We start from the raw sequence: 19,937 nt of genomic DNA, 5'->3' as shown, positions 1-19,937 counted from the left end.
TTGTTACTGACATGCTGCTTCTCCAGTGGATAGCCACTCGGGTGTAGATGGTGCTAAAATCTTTGTATGCCAGTGCTTTATTGCTGGGCTTATTTTATTTAATAAGGAATGAGTGGGACCCATTGGGGGAACTTGTCATTTAACAGAAAAGTGACAGTGCTCAAAGAAGTCTTAGTATATTCACAGATAAACAAAAAACAAGACTGGTTTTTGGTTATTGTGTTGCTTTTTAATATATTTATTAGGTGTGATAGTTGTATGGGTAATATAGTGAATATGTTCTCCTTAAAGCAGCAGGTCCTGAGTATGTGGAGTACAATGTGAAAGTTTCCCCTTATTTTTCCCTGTGCTTTCTCTTCCCCACTCCTGACTTGCAGGCTTAGTTTGTATCCTGCCAGATCATTCTGTGTGCAGGATACATACTTCTTTCAACATAAGTGCTTCATACCATGAATTTTTTCACTTAACATGGCTTTTGTATCAGTACTACAGAATATACTTAGTAGCTACATTAAACTGTTAAAAATGTGCTCCAGTAAACATCCTTGCATCTGTGTTTGACTAGTTCTCTGGAATAATTCTCTGGAATAAATACCTAGAATTGCTTGACAAAGGTCATGTGCGTTTAAAATTTTAATAGCTATTGCTAAGTTGTCCCCCCAAAGGGCTTTACTAATTTATATTCTCAGCAGCCGTGTGTGAGGGGGGAGGGGATCATTCTGCTTGTCTGTATTGGATGTATCAGGCTTTACATTCTTGCCAGCCTGATGGGTGAGAAATTATACTATGTATTAAAATGGAGTTATTTTTGAGGTTTTTTTTTTTTTTTTTTTTTTTTTGAGATTGAGTCTCACTCTTGCCTATGCTGGAATGCAGTGGCTAGATCTCAGCTCACTGCAACCTCCGCCTCCTGGGTTTAAGTGATTCTCCTGCTTCAGCCTCCCAAGTAGCTGGGATTACAGGTGCCCACCACCATGCCCAGCCAATTATTGTATTTTTAGTAGAGACGGGGTTTCACCATGTTGGCCAGGCTGATCTCAAACTCCTGACCTCAAGTGATCTGCCCGCCTCAGCCTCCCAAAGTGTTGGGATCACAGATGTGACCCACTGTGCCCAGCCTATTTTCAAGAATATTTTAATTAATCTTTTAAAAAAACTTCTGATTTATTTTACATAGTCTTGCTCTTTTGCCCAGGCTACAGTGCAGTTGTGCAATCATGGCTCACTGCAGCCTCCGTCTGCCAGGCTCAAGTGATCCTCCTGCCTCAGCCCCTTGAGTAGCTGGGACTATAGGTGCACACCACCACACCTGGCTAATTTTTTAAATTTTTAGTAGAGACAAGGCCTCATTATCTTTCCCAGGCTGATCTCGAAGTCCTGAGCTTGCTGTTTCCCTGGCTGGTCTCTGTCCTCCTGCTTTGGCTTCCCAAAGTGCTGGGATTATAGGAGTGAGCCACGTGCCTGGCCTAATTAATCTGCTGAGCTTTTGATTTGTTCAGAGCCCCTACTTACTGGATAGGTGTTCAGCCTAGGAGTTTCTAGTCTCAGATTCACACAGAAGCTCTTTCCTAACATCACTGTTTCCTATGCATTACAGTTGATCTTGCCACTATAATATAAATCATTTGTGTCATAATGAAATGAAGATGCTAACTTGGAAAACAGCAGCCAAATGACTTCAACTGTTTTGAAGAATATTCCATGGCCATCACCCCAGGATTTTGGTGGCTAGCTTTCTTAGCTGGCTGCCTAAATGTTCTTTGTTGATGACACTGCTTTTCTATTTCTGGTTAATTTTTTTTATTTATTATCAGAACTCAAGAAGATATATTGTTTGTCCCTTTTTAGTGAATTAATACTCGGACACTTGAATTTATATAGTTGGAAGATTATTACTTGATCTTTTTAGAAATTGGTCTGCTCTAATTATAAAATATTTAAGAACTACAATGAATCCTACATAACGAAAAGGCTTATAAATTTTTTTTCCTTTTAGATAGTCTGTAGAGAATGCCAAATGAGGGAATCCCCCACTCAAGTCAAACTCAGGAGCAAGACTATTTACAGAGTCAACTTGTCAGTAATAATGAAGAAATGGCAATCAAGCAAGAAAGTGGTGGTGATGGGGAGGTGGAAGAATACCTGCCCTTTAGTTCCGTGGGTGACGGACTGTCCACCTCTGCCGAGGGGTGCGCATCAGCAGCTCCGAGGAGAGGGCCAGCCCTGCTGCATATCAACCGTCATCAGATCCAGGCGGTGGAGCCTAGCGCCCAGGCCCTTGAGCTGCAGGGTTTGGGTGTGGACGTCTATGACCAGGATGTGCTGGAACAGGGTGTGCTTCGGCAGGTGGACAATGCCATCCATGAGGCCAGCCGTACCTCCCAGCTCGCTGACGTAGAGAAAGAGTATCGGTCGGTCCTGGATGACCTCACGTGAGTGCAGCCCGTCTTCTTCCTTTAAAAGTTGTGGTTAAACATAACGGGGATATTCAGGTAATGGAGAGCTCTAGTATTCCAGAAGTTTAGGAGATGTGTAGAGTCTTTTATTTGGAGAACAGAGTCAGTAAGGGCAATCCTCAGCCTCATCTTTGAGCCCTAGCCCTTCCCCTCAGGAGTGGCATTGTACATGGTAGTTAGAGTCTCCGTCCAGCTCATGAAAGCCAGTTGCATGCATAATGTCCAGAAGAGAAGGGCTGTTCACCAGCATGTACACAAAGTGATCTCAGGAGAAGTGCACCTAAAATTCGGGTGTTTCCTATTTGAGATGCCAGGAATACATTCCGCCACCTTCACATTTTTCTCTGTGCAGTAGTTTCTTTCTAGCTTGCTGTCCCCAAACTTAGTGTTCAGTCCTTGGGCAATTTTTCAGATTTGCATTCTAGAAATAGGGGAAACTGTAGACCTGAGCCAGGGTAGGAGGTGAGGACAGAAGAGGGGAAGTGGGAGGTGTTGAGCTCACTTATCATTGCTGCGTGGCCCCCTGTTGGGCAGTGTTCTGGGCAGTGTCAGGTAAGCAAGAAAGAAGGCAAGGGCTGAACTGGATGGAGGATGGAGCAGTGTCGCAGAGGATAGCTGGGGAGGGTGGAGTGTGGAGCTGTCATGAATGTGGCTGTTGGTACTGCAAAGACATGTTTTCTGCTAACCATTCCCTGGTGTGTTCTTTTGGTCTCCTCAGGAGCAGGTGCACATTCATGGTTATAGTCTGAGTGTTGAGGACCTCAACTCTTTATAATGATACTTTTACATTTGATCTTGGAAATGTGTCCTCTTTCTACAGAGGTGACAGAGGAAAGTTGTGGGGTCTCCATGCAGAGTGATGCTGGATGGCTGTTGGCATGTGGTATCTCAGCCAGTAATATGCATTGTTTATCCTGTAATCCACAGAGGATGCAAACAGCAAATTACACAAGCATCAAGAAGATTGAATTTGTGTTTTGAAAATTGGAAGCTACAATTCTATGGTGTCTATTTTAGGAGTAATTTATTTTAAATTGATTTGTTTTCTTTGCACCGCAAAGTTTAATGCTATAGTAAGTGAATCTTCCATTTATGTAGAAGAAAAATATTGTTGCAGATATGTGATTTATATAAGAAAATGTTTAAGCATTTTTAGGATGCTTCCAAACTTTGGCTTCCGCAAAAGGGTTAAAAAGCCCATGTATGCATTTTTTCATGTAAAAGAACAACTTATTGCACATTATTCTAGCATAGTGTCTTGAATAAAGTAGGCACTTAAATAATGCTTGTAGAATGAATGAAGCAGCTTACAAATGGGAATGAGCTGATCTAAATCCGCTAGATAAAAGAAAACACTAGCAGTCATCTTAAACCTTTAATGATCCTACAAGTTTTATTTGTGGCAAATAAGGGTATGTATTCTGGTTTAGTTTCTTTTATCTTTTAGTTAATAATAAGTAAAAGGGATGTGTTTTTAGCATTTTTCTCTTTATATTATGCTATAAAAATGTTATCAGAGTGGAAAATAGACAATTTATCTTATTTTTCAGGTCATGTACAACATCACTAAGGCAAATCAATAAAATTATTGAACAGCTTAGCCCTCAAGCTGCCACCAGCAGAGACATCAACAGGAAACTAGATTCTGTAAAACGACAGAAGTATAATAAGGTGATTCAGAATAACATATTCAGTATTGCATTTTTGAAAAAGTCATCATTTAGGCCCACTTAATTTAGGAAGTATTTTAAAAAGCACTTATAAGATGTGAAGCAAATACTTATAATTACAGTAGAGAAATTTTGGGTTTCTTTTTTATGTTTAATCTTTCTGCTGTTTCCCTTTGACATCCCATTCTATTGCATTTAAAAAAACACAGATACATATACACACACATCCATCCATACACACATCCATACATACACAGTTGCTCCTTGATTTACGGCAGGGTTACATCCCGACAAACTCATCGTAAATTGAAAATATTGTCAGTCAAAAATGCATTTAATACGCTGAAAAACCTATCTTAAAGTCAAAATATTGTAAGTCAAACCGTAGTTAAGTCCAGAGCCTCCTCAGTTTATAATGGGGTTATGCCCTGATAAACCCATCGCAAAGTTGAAAAATTGCAAGTCAGAACTTGGTAAGTTGGAGACCATCTGTGTATTTGAGAAAAGTTCCTTTTTGGTGTTGCTTGCCTCACTTGGGTGCACTTCCCTAGTCTTCCTGCATCACCATTTCTTTGGCCCGGCTTAGGGTCACACTGACCTCAGTCTCCTGGTCTTGTGTGAATTCTTTTCTGCTTCAACCTTGCTTCCTCTGATTGGCTCCACTCTGTTTCCTGGCAGTGCAGCTGTTGACCCTCACACACCTTTGCTCACTGTTGCGAGAGTGACACTTCTTCCCACCTTCTTCTTCCCACCTTGGGTGGTACAGTCAGCACCCAGCCACACTGGAGCTGTACTTAGCTTTGGAAAACTTAAGGGTAGGGAATATTTGTTACTTCGGATATTATTTTTATGAAGTTTGAAACTTTTTTTAAGGATTTATGTACAGCTTTGTGAGGTTTGAAACATTTTTTAGGATTTATGTACCCCTTTGTGAAAATATATTGCAATAGATGGGAATGACTAGTTGTAACCTTTTCAGTTCTGCCATCCCAAATGACTAACAGATGTCCTTGTGCTTACAGTTGATTCGCTGCAGTGAGTAGAGTCCTTGCATCTTTTCTTTAAACTCTCCAGGGGCAGGGCTGTGCATAGACTCAGTTCATGTGGCCCTCCTTTTATTATACTTTCCACTCACCAGTCTGTTATCTGCACCACCCCATCTTCTCTCACTTGCTTCCAGAATACAAGCCCAAAGGTCAAAGCTAGCAGTTGCCCAAGGCAGGTGGCTCCTCCCAAATCAGAGAGGGGATATCTGGTCTCTCATGGGAGCATGTGAAATTGATGTGCACAAATATCTTCTTGGGCTTCTGGTGGGCTGGGATTTCAAGGGTGTAGAGCATCAAACTTGAGACCACTTCAGGTCCTAGTCTAACTTAATTATACATTCTTGTCTTTAACAGCTCTTTGATGGTTAGGTAGACTATTCAGAGGGAAAGTGCTTTAAACAGGATGTTGCTGAGAGAAAGACTGAGAAAAAACAAATTGCAAGTCATTGCAATGTGGCATTTATGTTCAGGATTTCCCCTAGTCCCATACTCATATTTGAAGTTGAAACTTCTTGACTTTGGGAAGATGAACCAGGTACCACAGGCCCAGTTCATTGGGCCTTCCCAATGAAGCCCAAGGGCACATATCTGAGTTCTAGTGATGTGGAAGGAAACAAGACAGAGGAGTCTGGAGTGGCCAGAGTGAAGAGGCATGGCAAAATATATTTTTTTCTTAAGGCTTTTTGATTAGATAGAATACTAAAAGGACAGTCATAAATATGGTAGGTTATCAAAGGGGACTAACTTTTTCAACTGAACACTTGCGTTTTTATTTCTTATCTTATGGCCTATTGACTTCCATAGCCCATTGACTCCGAAGATCAGAAACACAGAGTAGTTTAGGGTTTTGCCCAGTGTGTAAGGGGGAAACCAAGTAGAACAAGTCCACCTTTCAGGTCAGTGTCCATGTATTTAAGGGCTCGGGCACATAGAAGGCTGTCTGCCGCCCTTAGGAGAGCATGGTGGTGCAGGCATGCCTGTCTGCTGGGAATATTCATGGCCCCTTTACTCCTAGAAAAGTGGTAGTTGCTCACATGGGGCTCTCTAGTAATAGTAATGTATGGAATTTTTATATAATGTAATGTATATTTTATTTTTATTTTACTTTGGATTAAAGTTTAAAATTTCATAATGCTATCTTTTGTATTTAACAATAAATCACTTCATTGCTATTTTCTGTCTTCGATATTTACCATTCAAGGAACAACAGCTAAAAAAGATCACTGCAAAACAAAAGCATCTCCAGGCCATCCTTGGAGGAGCAGAGGTGAAAATTGAACTAGATCACGCCAGTCTAGAGGAAGATGCAGGTGAGAATGCTGGGAGCAGTTTCTCTGTGTTCTTGAATTGATGCCTGATGCCTGTAGTCAGTGGAGGGTGTCTCTTTAGTCTTTGCCTGGGTTTTGAGAAAAATCCATTTCTTTGCTTTAGTGTCAAAACAGATTTAGGAAAATTTTATTCTTTACACTTGCAGAACCAAATCCCTCTCAAAGAGAATTAAAGTAAACTTTTTACTCAGTTCATTGGAGGCTGCTGATACACATTTATTATTACATTTAATACATTGGAAATCTTAAACATTCTTATATTGTTAATTTGATAAAGACAACTAGCATCGTGATTAAATTACATGTTGGAAGCCCAACATCATCAATCCCCATTTGTAGAATGGCTCTCACATGTCTTTAAGGAGCGTATTTGGCAGGCTTTCCAAACATCAGTTTAAGAAAAGACATCTTCATTCAGGTTATACTGTGGCCAGTATTTCATTTACATTACTGTCTTGGATAGTTGTCTTTTGGAAAACCTTTTGGGAAAATTCATAAGCTCTGGAACTAAATTATCTTTGCAGTCATTGTGTGTGTGCGTGTGTGTACAAATTGTTGGTGGCTGCTTAGGCATTGACTATTTGAAATACAGATTAAAGCTGCTTAACATTAAATTCTCTAAGCAACTATTTGCTACTAGCTTTACAAGTTTATTCAGTAAGATGAGAATTGTTATGAAGAATTAATTGAGGCAATAGAAAAATGTAAGTACATATATATATTTTTGAGACAGAGTTTCGCTCTGGTTGCCCAAGTTGGAGTGCAGTGGCACCATCTCAGCTCACTGCAACCTCTCCCTCCTGGGTTCAAGTGATTCTCCTGCCTCAGCCTCCCAAGTAGCTGGGATTTCAGGTGCGCACCACCACGCCTGGCTAATTTTTTGTATTTTTAGTAGAAACAGGGTTTCACCATGTTAACCAGGCTGGTCTCGAACTCCTGACGTCAGGTGATCTGCCCACCTTGGCCTCCCAAAGTGCTGGGATTACAGGTGTGAGCCACTGCACCCAGCCCAAAAATACGTGGTTTTAAAGTTCAGTCTCTCAGAATTCATTAGGCCTATGACCAGTGCTTTTAACTGCTTGGTACTGTGTTTCTCATTGGTAACAGATGTTTGTACCTGTCTGGCTGTCTCAGATCTGCTGTTGTCTTTCACCTCCTACTGTGACTTTGGTAGTAGGGTTAATAGCTACCTCTCAGGGTTAACAGCTACTACTTTGGTAGTAGGGTTAATAGCTACATTGTCTAGAGTTATTAGCTACCTCCTCAAATCCAAGAACCCCTTTTTATCCTTGTTCCACTTTGCCTGTCTACAGCAGCTGACACTTCTATTCCTTCTGGGATCCCTACTTCTCTACTGGTTTTCTTTTTGGCCCTCTGACTACTTCTGCATAGTTATTTCTGGCATTATCTTAAATGTTGATGTTTCTCAGGATTTCTCTGAGCCCTCTTCTTGTTCTACTGCCTCTTCCTGGTCATCTATTCCCCATGGCGTTTGCAGCCACCTAGGTTCTACTAGTACCTTATACAGATCTGTAGACATCTGGCTTTGCTCTTTTTTTGAGCTCCTGGTTCCATCTCTCCGTCTGGACAGCAGCCAACACTTGAGACTTGAGGCAAAATACTCAGTGTAAAGGAAAAGATTTGTTAAATGAACTGTATATAAAACCAAGAACTTCTGTTCATCAGAAGATAACATTAAGAGAGTGTAAAGGCAAGATACTGAGCTGGAGAAGATAATTTGCAATACATGTGTGAATCAAAGGACTCAAATCTAGGATGTATAAAGAACTAGCAGTCGTTTAAAAAAAATAGACAAAGAAAAATGGGAAAAAGACTGGAACACTTTCTATACAAAAAAGACTGTCCAAAAGATAAATTCATGAAAGGCATCTATTTTGTTAGTCATCAGGAAAATGTAAATTATAGCCATAATGTGGTACCACTACACATCTACCAAAATAGCTAACATGGAATGGCAAGAATATGCACCAGCTGGAACTTTCTGAGCAGTTGATGGGACTTTGGAAGGTAATACTTTGGAAAACTGACAGTGTCTACTAAAGCTTAGCATACTCAGATAATTATATACACACACACACGTACGTGTATATATATACACGTATATACATATATACTTATATATACGTACATACGTATATACACGTGTGTGTATATACACGTGTGTGTGTGTGTGTGTATATATGTGTTACCGAAAGATGTACATCAGAATATTCATAACATTATTTCTAGTAGCCAAAACCTGGAAGCCACTCAAATGTGCATTAACAGTGACAGTTAACAAACTACAGCTTCATTCAACAGTAAGGATGCAGCTCAAAAGCATAATGTTGCACGAAAGAAGGTGGACACAGGACAAACATTTCTACTTATGTAGCATTCAGAGACAGGCACAACTTGTCTGTACATTAGGAGTCCAGGTCCATCATTATCTTGAGGGGTATAGAGGCTGGGAGGTAGCCTGAAGGGCTCATCTGGTGGTGCTAGTAATTTCTGTTATATGATATGGGTGCTAGTTTATGAGTACGTATTTTCTGAATATTCACTGAGTTCTACACTTAATGATTTGTGCACTTTCAGATGTGTGTTTTGTTTCAGTGCAAGTTTAATGAAAAACTGGGTATCATTGGCCTGCAAGAGTCATAGATTTTAGAATATGGATTCCTTCCTATTAAGCCTTATGTCTTTTGGTGTTTTGATTATGTGCTAATTTTGCCAGAAATGAATTTCAACTAATGAAAGAGGGATACTTTCTGGGTGACTTTACGCTTATGGTGTAACTTCCAATTTTAGTTCATGTCTTCACGTCAGTTAACTTCACATATCTAACACAGTGCTGCTCTCCAATAGACCTTTTTACAGTGATGAAAATGTTCTCTGTGTTGCCCATTATAGTAGCCATTAGTCATGTGTAGCTCTTGAGCACTTGAAAAAGGGCAAGTGCAGCTGTGGAACTGAGTTTTTAACTTAATGTAATTTAAATGTAAATAGCTACAGGTGACTGGTAAGTGCCATGCTGGGCAGCGTAGAGCTGACATTTATGTTTTTCCTATTTAGATATGTGGTGATCCCTGAGATGCCTGTTTTCGGTTTTACTGTCTCTTGAATTTAAGTCCATCTGAATGCTGGTTTTAGCAATGATATGAGAACTTCAGAGCTTGCTTCCTCATGGACTATTCCTTGGCTGATAAGGAAACACAGCTAAATGTGACTATTTATAACTGTATTTATAGAGTAATCAGCCTATTTTTGGATGGCAGAGAGTATATTTATAGTGAAATATTGTGGAGAAAAGTTACTGAGAAGTCATCTTTTTGAACAGGAATATATTAAATATAGTGTGATGCTATAATAAATTTTATTCTGTCCTTCGTATGTAACATGCTTTAGTACATGGATGATTCTTTTTTTTATATGAGTTACTTGTAGCTGCCTAATATTTCTTGAAAGAGTGAGCATTTCTTTTGTACCCTTGAAAAGTTTCATGCTAGTGCAAAACGCGTTGCCATTGTTCTTTCAGAGCCGGGGCCATCCAGTCTTGGCAGCATGCTCATGCCTGTCCAGGAGACTGCCTGGGAAGAGCTCATTCGCACTGGCCAGATGACACCTTTTGGTACCCAGATCCCTCAGAAACAGGAGAAAAAGCCCAGAAAAATCATGCTCAATGAAGCATCAGGCTTCGAAAAGTATTTGGCAGATCAAGCAAAACTGTCTTTTGAAAGGAAGAAGCAAGCTACTTATAATAAAAGACCAGCTAGAAAAGCTCCAGCCTCAGTCACGCCTCCGGCCCCAACACAAAGTAAAAACAAACCAAACAAGAAAGCCAAAGTTCTGTCCAAAAAAGAGGAGCGTTTGAAAAAGCACATCAAGAAACTCCAGAAGAGGGCTTTGCAGTTCCAGGGGAAAGTGGGATTGCCAAAGGCAAGGAGACCCTGGGAGTCAGACATGAGGCCAGAGGCAGAGGGAGACTCTGAGGGTGAAGAGTCTGAGTATTTCCCCACAGAGGAGGAGGAGGAGGAGGAAGATGACGAGGTGGAGGGGGTGGAGGCAGACCTGTCTGGAGACGGTACTGACTATGAGCTGAAGCCTCTGCCCAAGGGCCGGAAACGGCAGAAGAAAGTCCCAGTGCAGGAGATTGATGACGACTTTTTCCCAAGTTCTGGGGAAGAAGCTGAAGCTTCTCCTATAGGAGAAGGAGGAGGAGGAAGTCGGAAAGTAGGAAGATACCGAGATGATGGAGATGAAGATTATTATAAGCAGCGGTTAAGGTTGGTCTGTGGGGATTATAAATATATTGTACTGTTTGCTTTATCTTAGGTGACAGGTTTATTAATATGTAAACATTCTAGATCCAGCTTAATATATTAGACCCCCGATTATGCAGAGGTTGGATTTCTGCAGCCTTAACCTGCTAGAAGCAGTGGTGCCCCTGAGTCCTTAATGGTGCTGGCCCCAAATGCATGTACTTCTAGGTCTTTATTTGGATTTGGAGGCAAGTCGAAGATGAAAAACTTAAGGGAAGCGTGGGGCAAGAGGCATACAGAGGGCTGAGTGTGAGCTGTGTCGCCTTGATATCTACAGTCATCCTAGAATAAGTATCAGGAAAAAGAAAAGGGTGAATTATGTCATGCATACTGGATAGGGGTTTCTGTTTTCCCTTTTGAAGCAGGAAAGTAATTTTAGAGAACTTTTCTTCAAAAACAAGCTGAAACAAGCTTTGGCATAGAAAGAATAAGCTTGTTTTTGTAAATCCTTCATTTGTCTTGAGAAGATAGTCATCTGCATAATTATAAACTACCATCGTGCAAAAAGTATACTTTGTATGCACAGCATACCTTTCTCTTCGCTGTTGTTTTTTATGTTAGAGACTGACTTTGGCTTTTAGCTCCATGACATTGTCTCTGTATAAAGCAAGCACCATAAAAGGGAAGGTGAACATGTGAAACACGAAGTCTGAATTGCATGTTGCTACACGTTTTCTGTGAGCCAGGAAAAATAATCGGCATTGCAGGCCTCCCCATGGTGGCCCACTGAGCACTGTGCTACTGCTGCACATTTCAAGTCTCCTTGACTTAGAGCTCACTTAGCTGTAAGGAATTCAAAGGGAACAAGGAACTTTATTACTTTTAAAATACTTGATAGTGGGATGGTTTTTTCCCAATCCTCAACAGTTTTTTCTTATTTCTCAAGGTGAAGAGACCTAGTTTGTTATATTTATTGGCCTTTGTGAGTGAAGGTTGACCTGGTGTTTTTTCTTGTTACTTAGAACTGCTCATTAACCCCTGTCCAGACACTACAGACACCATAACCTTTCCAAAATAGATGCGTCAGAATTCTTTTAAACAGTAATTTGAGGACCTGTGACTTAAATCCTGTTCTTTAGAGTTGTGGCACTCACATTCTAGTAGCACCTTCTGTAATAATGCACAGATGAGGGCTGGCATATATTCGTCATCCCTCAGTGCAGCTTTCGTTTCTGTGCATGTTTATTACCTGTAAAGTTGTTTGAGGAATGTTGCCCAGTACTCTTGAACAGTGAGCAGTGTCAGGCTTTTTCTTAACTACTGCAAGGAATTAATAAAAGTGTTAATCTCAACATATTGATTATAAATGGAGCAATATATATTTTTCCAATTAAATTGGGTCAATATTAAATATGTTTAAAATATATCAGTATTTTGATCAAGAGCAATTTATTTTGACTGAATTTTAAATGTGGGTTTAGTTTAATTTTATGGCAGTAAGTTTTTCTTAATAATGTTAAGATTGTAAAACAATTTATTATTTCCAGAGCCAATATTTTGCTAAAGCTACAGTAAAATCTCAAATGAATTTCAGAAATATCAATAACTCTTAATTGCCACCAAAATACGTTAGCTCTTAACATTTTATAGCTACAGTTATTAAGGCTGTTAAACTGCAGATATCCACATTGAAATATTTGTATTACGTCTCCTTTGGTGCTCTCTGGATTGGGGGATGTTAAAGGAAAATAAAATGCTCAGGATTGAGAAGCATATTAGAACTGCCAGTCTCTCTATATTTTGTTACTCATTGCTGATCTTCGTAGACTGATTGAAATGGTAATGCTATTCCCTTGAGAAACAAAAAGACCTTTAGGGTTGCTTGTCTTAGCAATGGTTTGATGATGGATGATTACAATAAGTCATATAGTTTACAACATAGAAAATTAGTTTTTTGGGGGGTGTTAGAATTTAGAAATAGTTCTCAGGGTAGGCACCCTTAGCTGAACTTAACACCTTTTACTGAGGGTATAGCCTGTTAATTATAATGCTCTTTTCAACTCTAGGAAGTGAGAGTGGGTAACTTCTGGATATCTCATCCTCTTTATTCTCTCAGCGTGAGAGCCATTGGCCTTTCACTGGCACTAGGTTCACCCTAACTAGGTACCTTTGTTTTAGCTGGTACTAGGAATTTCCCGTCAAGCCCTTTCCATAGCTTCTTTATGGAACTGGGCAGTCGCACCTTGGATCCTGCTTTCCTTCATTTGGCTCAGACTCTCAGCTCAGTCTTTGAAGTTTTAACCATTTTTCAAACCGTGTATTCCCCCTTCCCACGTATTTCTCCTGCCTCCTCCTCTGCACTGAACTGTATCTCGAGGCGAGCTCCTCAGTGGGTTCCCTGGTTTTCATACCATTTCATATCATACAGGATGGATGAGCCATTGCTTAGAAGTAAATGTTCTGTCGGTTCTATGGTCAATGATATACAGGTCTTATAAAACATACATTATTTTTTCATTTTAATTTTGTGCTACCACAGTTTCCATTTGCTATTGGCTGTTGATTGTGAGGTCTACTGCTTTCTTAAAATATACTACTGCTTTGCACATTGTGGGCCTGGGAGCTCCAGGTGCCAAATAAAGATTTAATAGGACTAACACACCTTCAGTGTTTGAGTGATATGGGTTCCTGGTGAGCATCTACATGCTACTTACCTAGTCCAGGCTGTGCAGCCAAGACAGCCCTGGATGGCCCAGAAGACCAAACATTTCGTATGAACCTTTCCCTTTCAGGGTGATAAAGATCAGGGCGCTTGTCCCCAGTCCTTGTTACCTCCATGTTGTTGATTCACTTCCCAGTTGACATATTCGAGGTCAGCCCACATAGCTTTATCTTTGCTTTCATGTCAGGAATGCATGTCTGCATCCTTGGACTGGCTTCAAGGGTTTCTGGCAAAAAATTTGCAGTCCGTTGATGGACTTGGGCACAAATAGGACCTAACCAAGTGTGAAGGGAATAATGAATTCAGATTGAGATATTTGGGAGAGACTGTGGAGGAAGTTCATCCAGTGTAGGGCCTCGTCTTGTTGGGTAGCTCAGATATATTAATATGGCCCTTATCCCAATTAACAACGTTACACATTTGCCGCTAAGCTCCAGGTACATCATTGAGAAGGGAAGGAATTTGCTTTGCTTTGGAGGCACATTATTTCCTCAGGGTTCTCATTTGGATTGCCTTGGAGGTTGGTGTGATGCCACAATATGCAGAGAAGCTGAGGACAGGGAGGGCAGGTGGGCTTCACTCTCCAGCCAGCTCTGATTTCTGGGTAGTGGTAGTCTATTCAGGGGGCTCCGAGGCCCTTTTTGGGTGGGCTGGGAAAGAGTCTGCAGTTCCTTAGTGATGTCTATCATACGCACAGTGGGGAACTAGCAACATTCATGTTAGGTAGTTGCCAACCTTGCCATAGGAAACAAATGTCACTGACTCCTGCCTCTTTGTCCAGCAGTGGTCAGCGCTGCTTGGTCAGGCTGTGGGCATAGATGGGTTGCATCCTGAGTGAGAAGATGCACTTCCAGATATGTTTTTGTCTCTTCTTGCTGCCAGGACTAGGGTTAGCATTTATCATTTGACTTAAACTCATTCCCCCAAGCTCTTACTCTGTTTTCATTTGCCAGCGGTTATTATTTAAGTTGTTGCCCTCACAGACTACTTCCTTGGCAGCAAGCACAGACAACAGCAAAGCTTCCCCACCCACAGACTGAATATGCAGTGTCACTGGGAGCCCCCAACACTGGAGATGCTGACTCAGGAAGTCTAGCATGGGGTCACCGGGCAGGACTTTTAAAATATGTTCCCAGGTGGCTCTGATCACTATCAGGTTTGGGAGCTAGGGATGGAAATAAGTCAGTCTTACATATTTCTTCTTTTTGGGGCTGCAGCTTTTGGCTAATGCAGTTTGTATATCAGTTTCTCAAAAATCTTCTTTTATGTGCCCTGCACAGTTGTATGTACACAGGGGAGGGCCTGGCAGGGAGCCTTAGCTAAATGCTATATGTCATAGATCATCTAGTTCTTGTGGGGTGTGTGTGTCAGAATCACATGGGGAACACTTTCAGTGGGTAGGGGCCTAAGCTCAACCTGGGTAGTCCGAGGCGGCAGGTGCGGGGCAGGAGGAGCTGGGCATTGCACTTGTGCTTTGGCTGAGCTCCCGCTGACTCTGGGGGGAGCTTGGTGACATTCTTCATGGTCCACAGGCCCTTGTTCAGAAATAACTGTATTCTCATTTAGGAGAGCTTTGAGGCAGTTGGAAAGCATTGTTGGTAAGGATGTTGAGGCTTGAGAATGTAATGCTTTTTTCTCTACTTTGGGCCACACTCAGCAAATAATTGCCTCTGGGATAAATCCCCAACCTGTGCCCACCCCGATCAGGGAAACACAGTGGGGAGTTCAGAAATGAACTCTTCAGTAGGCGATGCCTGAGTCTCCTCAGATGACCTGGTGCATTGGGCTAAGCTGCTAAACACACAGCCTGAAGTGGATTTGAGTTGGTTCCTCTGAATGGTTTGAAGGCTCCCTCGCCACCTTTCAGCACTTCTGATGAGTCCCTGTTTTTTATTGTAAAAGTATGATAATATTAAGATGAAAAAATGACCTCTATTTTTTATGTTTTTATTTTCTACATGTCATTCCAGTCTTTGGTTCTGTGAATACACATCTTTACATGGTTATAATCATGGCCCCTCCAGTTAATTGGCTTGCCCACAGTCTTACTGTGAAGTAGAGCTGAGATTTTAAGTTGGCTGGGCCCTCTGCATACTTGTGTTTCTTTCCCTTTGGGGGATTGAGTAGAAGGTGCAATATTTAGGTATGACCACAGGGTGGTGCCAAGAATCAACACATAGCTGCCCCCACCTCCGTTGGACTGGAAACCAAACCAAAAACCTAAGCCTGTGGTCTGGGAATTGGATGAGGATATAGGGAGATGGCTCAGGAGTATGGAAGACCTGGCAAGTATGGTGTGGATGGGGATCGAATTTACTTCATGATCTGGTGTAACCTGAATCTGTAGTCTTGATGTCTGTTGGTATAATTGGTTTTTAATACATTTTTGATCCTAAAGGTTTTTCTTGTGCCCTATTTTTTACCTTTTCTATATGAGTAACTTTGAGATGTAAAGGGCTGATAAAGATTCTATTCATTGTGTAAGTCTTACAGCATGTCTTCTAATAGTCTGTGAGACGTAATCTCCTGTGAAGATAATACTCTTCATTGTCCTTCCCCTGAGCACTGGGCCTCTGTGGCCAGGGCCCCATTGGATCCTGGCTTGGGAGGGTTGGGTTGTGCACATCCACTGTTCTGAGGAGGTAGCTCTCAGCATTTCAGATGCTGAGGGGTCAAGCCAAGTAGGATGACTGTTATGAAGAGAGTCTTGTGGATTTGGAACGTTGAGGCCTTGAGGGCCTGAGCACGGGTGGCATTAAGTGGGGGTGGGGGCAGGGGTAGGGGTGGTGCACAAGAACAATGATGGCTGACATGTTTGAATGTGTACCTCTTAGTGGTTCCTGTGGTTCTTCTTGTTATATAGGTTAATTTGTTTAATCCTTACAGCTACCCAGGAGATAGGACTTTGAGCCCAGAGAGATGAAGTCATTTGCTCAAGGTAGCAGTCAGTGGAAGGGCTTGGAGAAGGAGAAGGGGTCTGAAGGTGGTTTGGGACACATGAGAGTGATCTCACAGCTTGCTTTGCTGCAGCAGACTCGGACAAGCATTGCTTCAGTGCCTGGTTTCTCCCTCCACTTGATGGGGGCCAACTCCACCCCATTGTCCCGTTCCTATCTTGAAATGCTTCTAAAGGCAGTGCCCTGAGAACCACCACCCTCCCAGCCTGTTTCCATTTTATTGTCTTCCGGTAACCTCTTCCTTCCGTCTAGCACCTGTTTGCACTGGGATTGTCCTGTCTGTCCTTAATTTGGATCCTGGTTTGTACCCGATGAGGATTTAGCAATTTTATGCTGTGCTTCAGCAAAGGCCAGCTGACAATATGGAGGTTGATTTGATCGTGCCTTTTTTTTTTTAAAACTCAAATTAAAGAGAAAAAACTAAACTCTCCCAAAATTTGAATTTAGTAAAAGTTTGAGATTTTACCCAGAAACCTAAATATAGTGATTTTAAGAATGTTCTTAACTTCTCTGAGAGTTCATTTTTCTCAAGAAATAAGCCTGGCCGGGCACAATGGCTCATGCCAGTAAACCCATGACTTTTGGAGGCCAAGGCAGGAGGATTGCTTGAGCTCAAGAGTTCGAGACCAGCCTGGGCAACGTGGTGAAACCCTACCTCTACAAAAAGTAGAAAAAGTTACCTGGGTGTGGTGGTGTGCGCCTGTAGTCCCAGCTACCCGTGAGACTGAGGCGGGTGGATCACTTGAGCCTGGGAGAAAAAAAAAAAAAAGAAAGAATGATGCCCATGTTTTTTTTTTTTTTAGGAATCTATAAGTTGAAAGAAAAAGTTACACTCTTAAAACTTATTTATGCCTAGTGTTCCATTATTGGAACGCCAAGCATGTGGGAGTTGTTTATACCCTACTGCTCAATGTCATTGCCAAGGTCTGATTTTTCACACGTCTGCCTCCTGAGGGTGCATGTTATCACGTGGTGCACAGAGTTAGTTACTGCTACAGATACTGGCATGCTGGGAGCTTGTCAAAAGTGATGTGAGTTTTCAGAAACATTTTTGAGGAAGTATCCAAAGACAGGTACATATAACTTTATTGCACTACATTCTATACTAGTAATTTTAAAAGAATAACTTCTCTATTAGTTATGCTATTGTGCAGTAAAAAGAAAATACAGAAAGTATTATTGTTGCATTAGTTATGGGTTTGACATTTTTTCATGTTCCATTTTTGGAACACTGGGCAAAACCACTACCACTAGGACTAATAATACCTTTTTTCCGTTTTAGTCCCAAGATGCCTCGAACACTAAGTTTACATGAAATAACTGACCTTTTAGAGACAGATGACAGCATAGAAGCAAGTGCTATAGTGATACAACCACCTGAAAATGCTACAGCACCTGTTTCTGATGAGGAATCAGGAGATGAAGAAGGTGGAACAATAAAAAATCTGCCAGGTTCTTTGTTGCACACAGCTGCGTATCTTATTCAAGATGGCTCTGATGCTGAGTCTGACTCAGATGATCCCTCATACGCACCTAAAGATGACTCTCCTGACGAAGTTCCATCTACGTCTACTGTGCAGCAACCTCCACCATCAAGGAGGAGGAAAATGACAAAAATTGTTTGCAAATGGAAAAAAGCCGACCTAACTGTACAACCCGTAGCAGGTAGAGTTACAGCACCACCAAACGATTTCTTCACCGAAATGAGAACTCCCACAGAAATTCTTGAACTTTTTCTTGATGACGAGGTCATTGAACTCATTGTCAAGTACTCCAACTTATATGCTGACAGTAAAGGTGTACATCTTGGCTTGACTAGCTCTGAATTCAAATGTTTTCTGGGAATTATTTTTCTGAGTGGTTATGTTTCAGTTCCTAGAAGGCGTATGTTTTGGGAACAAAGAACGGATGTGCATAATGTGCTGGTTAGTGCTGCCATGAGACGTGACCGATTTGAAACTATATTTTCTAATTTGCATGTTGCTGACAATGCAGATTTGGATCCAGTGGACAAATTTTCCAAATTGCGACCTCTCATAAGCAAACTCAATGAGAGATGCATGAAATTTGTTCCAAATGAAACATATTTCAGCTTTGATGAATTCATGGTTCCTTATTTTGGTCGTCATGGGTGCAAACAGTTTATTCGGGGAAAGCCCATTCGGTTTGGCTATAAGTTTTGGTGTGGTGCCACCTGTCTGGGCTACATTTGCTGGTTTCAGCCGTATCAGGGTAAAAACCCAAATACTAAACATGAGGAATATGGTGTTGGTGCGTCACTTGTCCTTCAGTTTAGTGAGGCACTTACAGAGGCACACCCTGGACAATACCATTTTGTATTCAATAACTTTTTCACCAGTATTGCACTTCTTGATAAACTCAGTTCAATGGGACATCAGGCAACAGGTACAGTGAGAAAGGATCACATTGACAAAGTTCCACTGGAATCAGATGTAGCTTTAAAGAAAAAAGAAAGAGGCACATTTGATTATCGAATTGATGGCAAAGGCAATATTGTCTGCAGATGGAATGATAACAGTGTTGTCACTGTTGCCTCATCTGGTGCTGGTATCCATCCCCTGTGTCTTGTCAGTCGTTATTCCCAGAAATTGAAAAAGAAGATCCAAGTTCAGCAGCCAAACATGATCAAAGTGTATAACCAATTCATGGGAGGCGTAGACAGAGCTGATGAAAACATTGATAAGTATCGGGCCTCAATCCGTGGAAAGAAATGGTATTCAAGCCCTCTTTTGTTCTGTTTTGAATTGGTCTTACAAAATGCTTGGCAATTGCATAAAACATATGATGAGAAACCAGTGGATTTTCTGGAGTTTCGTCGACGTGTGGTATGCCATTATCTGGAGACCCATGGTCATCCTCCAGAACCTGGCCAAAAAGGAAGACCTCAGAAGCGTAACATTGACTCCCGTTATGATGGCATAAATCATGTGATAGTCAAACAGGGAAAGCAAACGCGGTGCGCTGAATGTCATAAGAACACCACTTTTCGATGTGAAAAATGTGATGTTGCCTTACATGTGAAGTGTTCCGTTGAATATCACACTGAATAGCAGGTGTCACCACCTCCTGAGACAAGAAACATAATTTTATACATTATGTACAGTGGTTTTGCCTAGTGTTCCAATTTTGGAACGTCACATAACAATGGAACATAATAAATTTTTTTTATCTTCAGATTTTTGTTCCTTGAATTTTTCTAGGTAACATATATGAATTTAATGCAAAAATTCAAAAAATTGTAACCTTAGACATAAATGGGTTAAAGATGTTTTCTTAGCACATTGGCTTCTTTTAAATAACAAAGCTGAGACACAAATGAAGACTAATTTTGCTTCCTGCTCTACATACCTTTCATTTTTGGCTCTGGGCATAATTGTCTGCATCAGTCTTAATTTACTCCATGAGATCTGCACTCCTAACTGAGGGTATTTCATCTGCTCAGATGTGCCAATTAAGTTTACCCAGATAGACCATA

General features: G+C 41.1%; 1 protein-coding gene across 2 annotated transcripts in view; it reads left to right on the top strand.

Moving 5' to 3' along the window:
• Positions 1-19,937, top strand: part of LOC105547377 (DNA excision repair protein ERCC-6) — a 79,698-nt gene that overhangs the window by 3,976 nt on the left and 55,785 nt on the right. The window contains exons 2-6 of one of the 2 annotated variants that reach the window (XM_011990953.1): positions 1,997-2,432; positions 4,007-4,127; positions 6,374-6,482; positions 10,039-10,786; positions 17,724-19,731. In XM_011990953.1, coding sequence (XP_011846343.1) covers positions 2,011-2,432; positions 4,007-4,127; positions 6,374-6,482; positions 10,039-10,786; positions 17,724-19,512 — 3,189 coding nt within the window. In that variant the 5' untranslated portion in view covers positions 1,997-2,010 and the 3' untranslated portion in view covers positions 19,513-19,731. Of the gene's footprint in view, positions 1-1,996; positions 2,433-4,006; positions 4,128-6,373; positions 6,483-10,038; positions 10,787-17,723; positions 19,732-19,937 lie in introns of those variants that run through there. The other variant, XM_011990952.1, reaches the window with a different exon arrangement.

Source organism: Mandrillus leucophaeus, unplaced genomic scaffold, assembly GCF_000951045.1.
Source record: "Mandrillus leucophaeus isolate KB7577 unplaced genomic scaffold, Mleu.le_1.0 Scaffold388, whole genome shotgun sequence".
NCBI lineage: Eukaryota > Metazoa > Chordata > Mammalia > Primates > Cercopithecidae > Mandrillus > Mandrillus leucophaeus.
The sequence above is the reverse complement of the archived record's forward strand: the minus strand, read 5'-3'. Positions and strand labels throughout refer to the sequence as shown.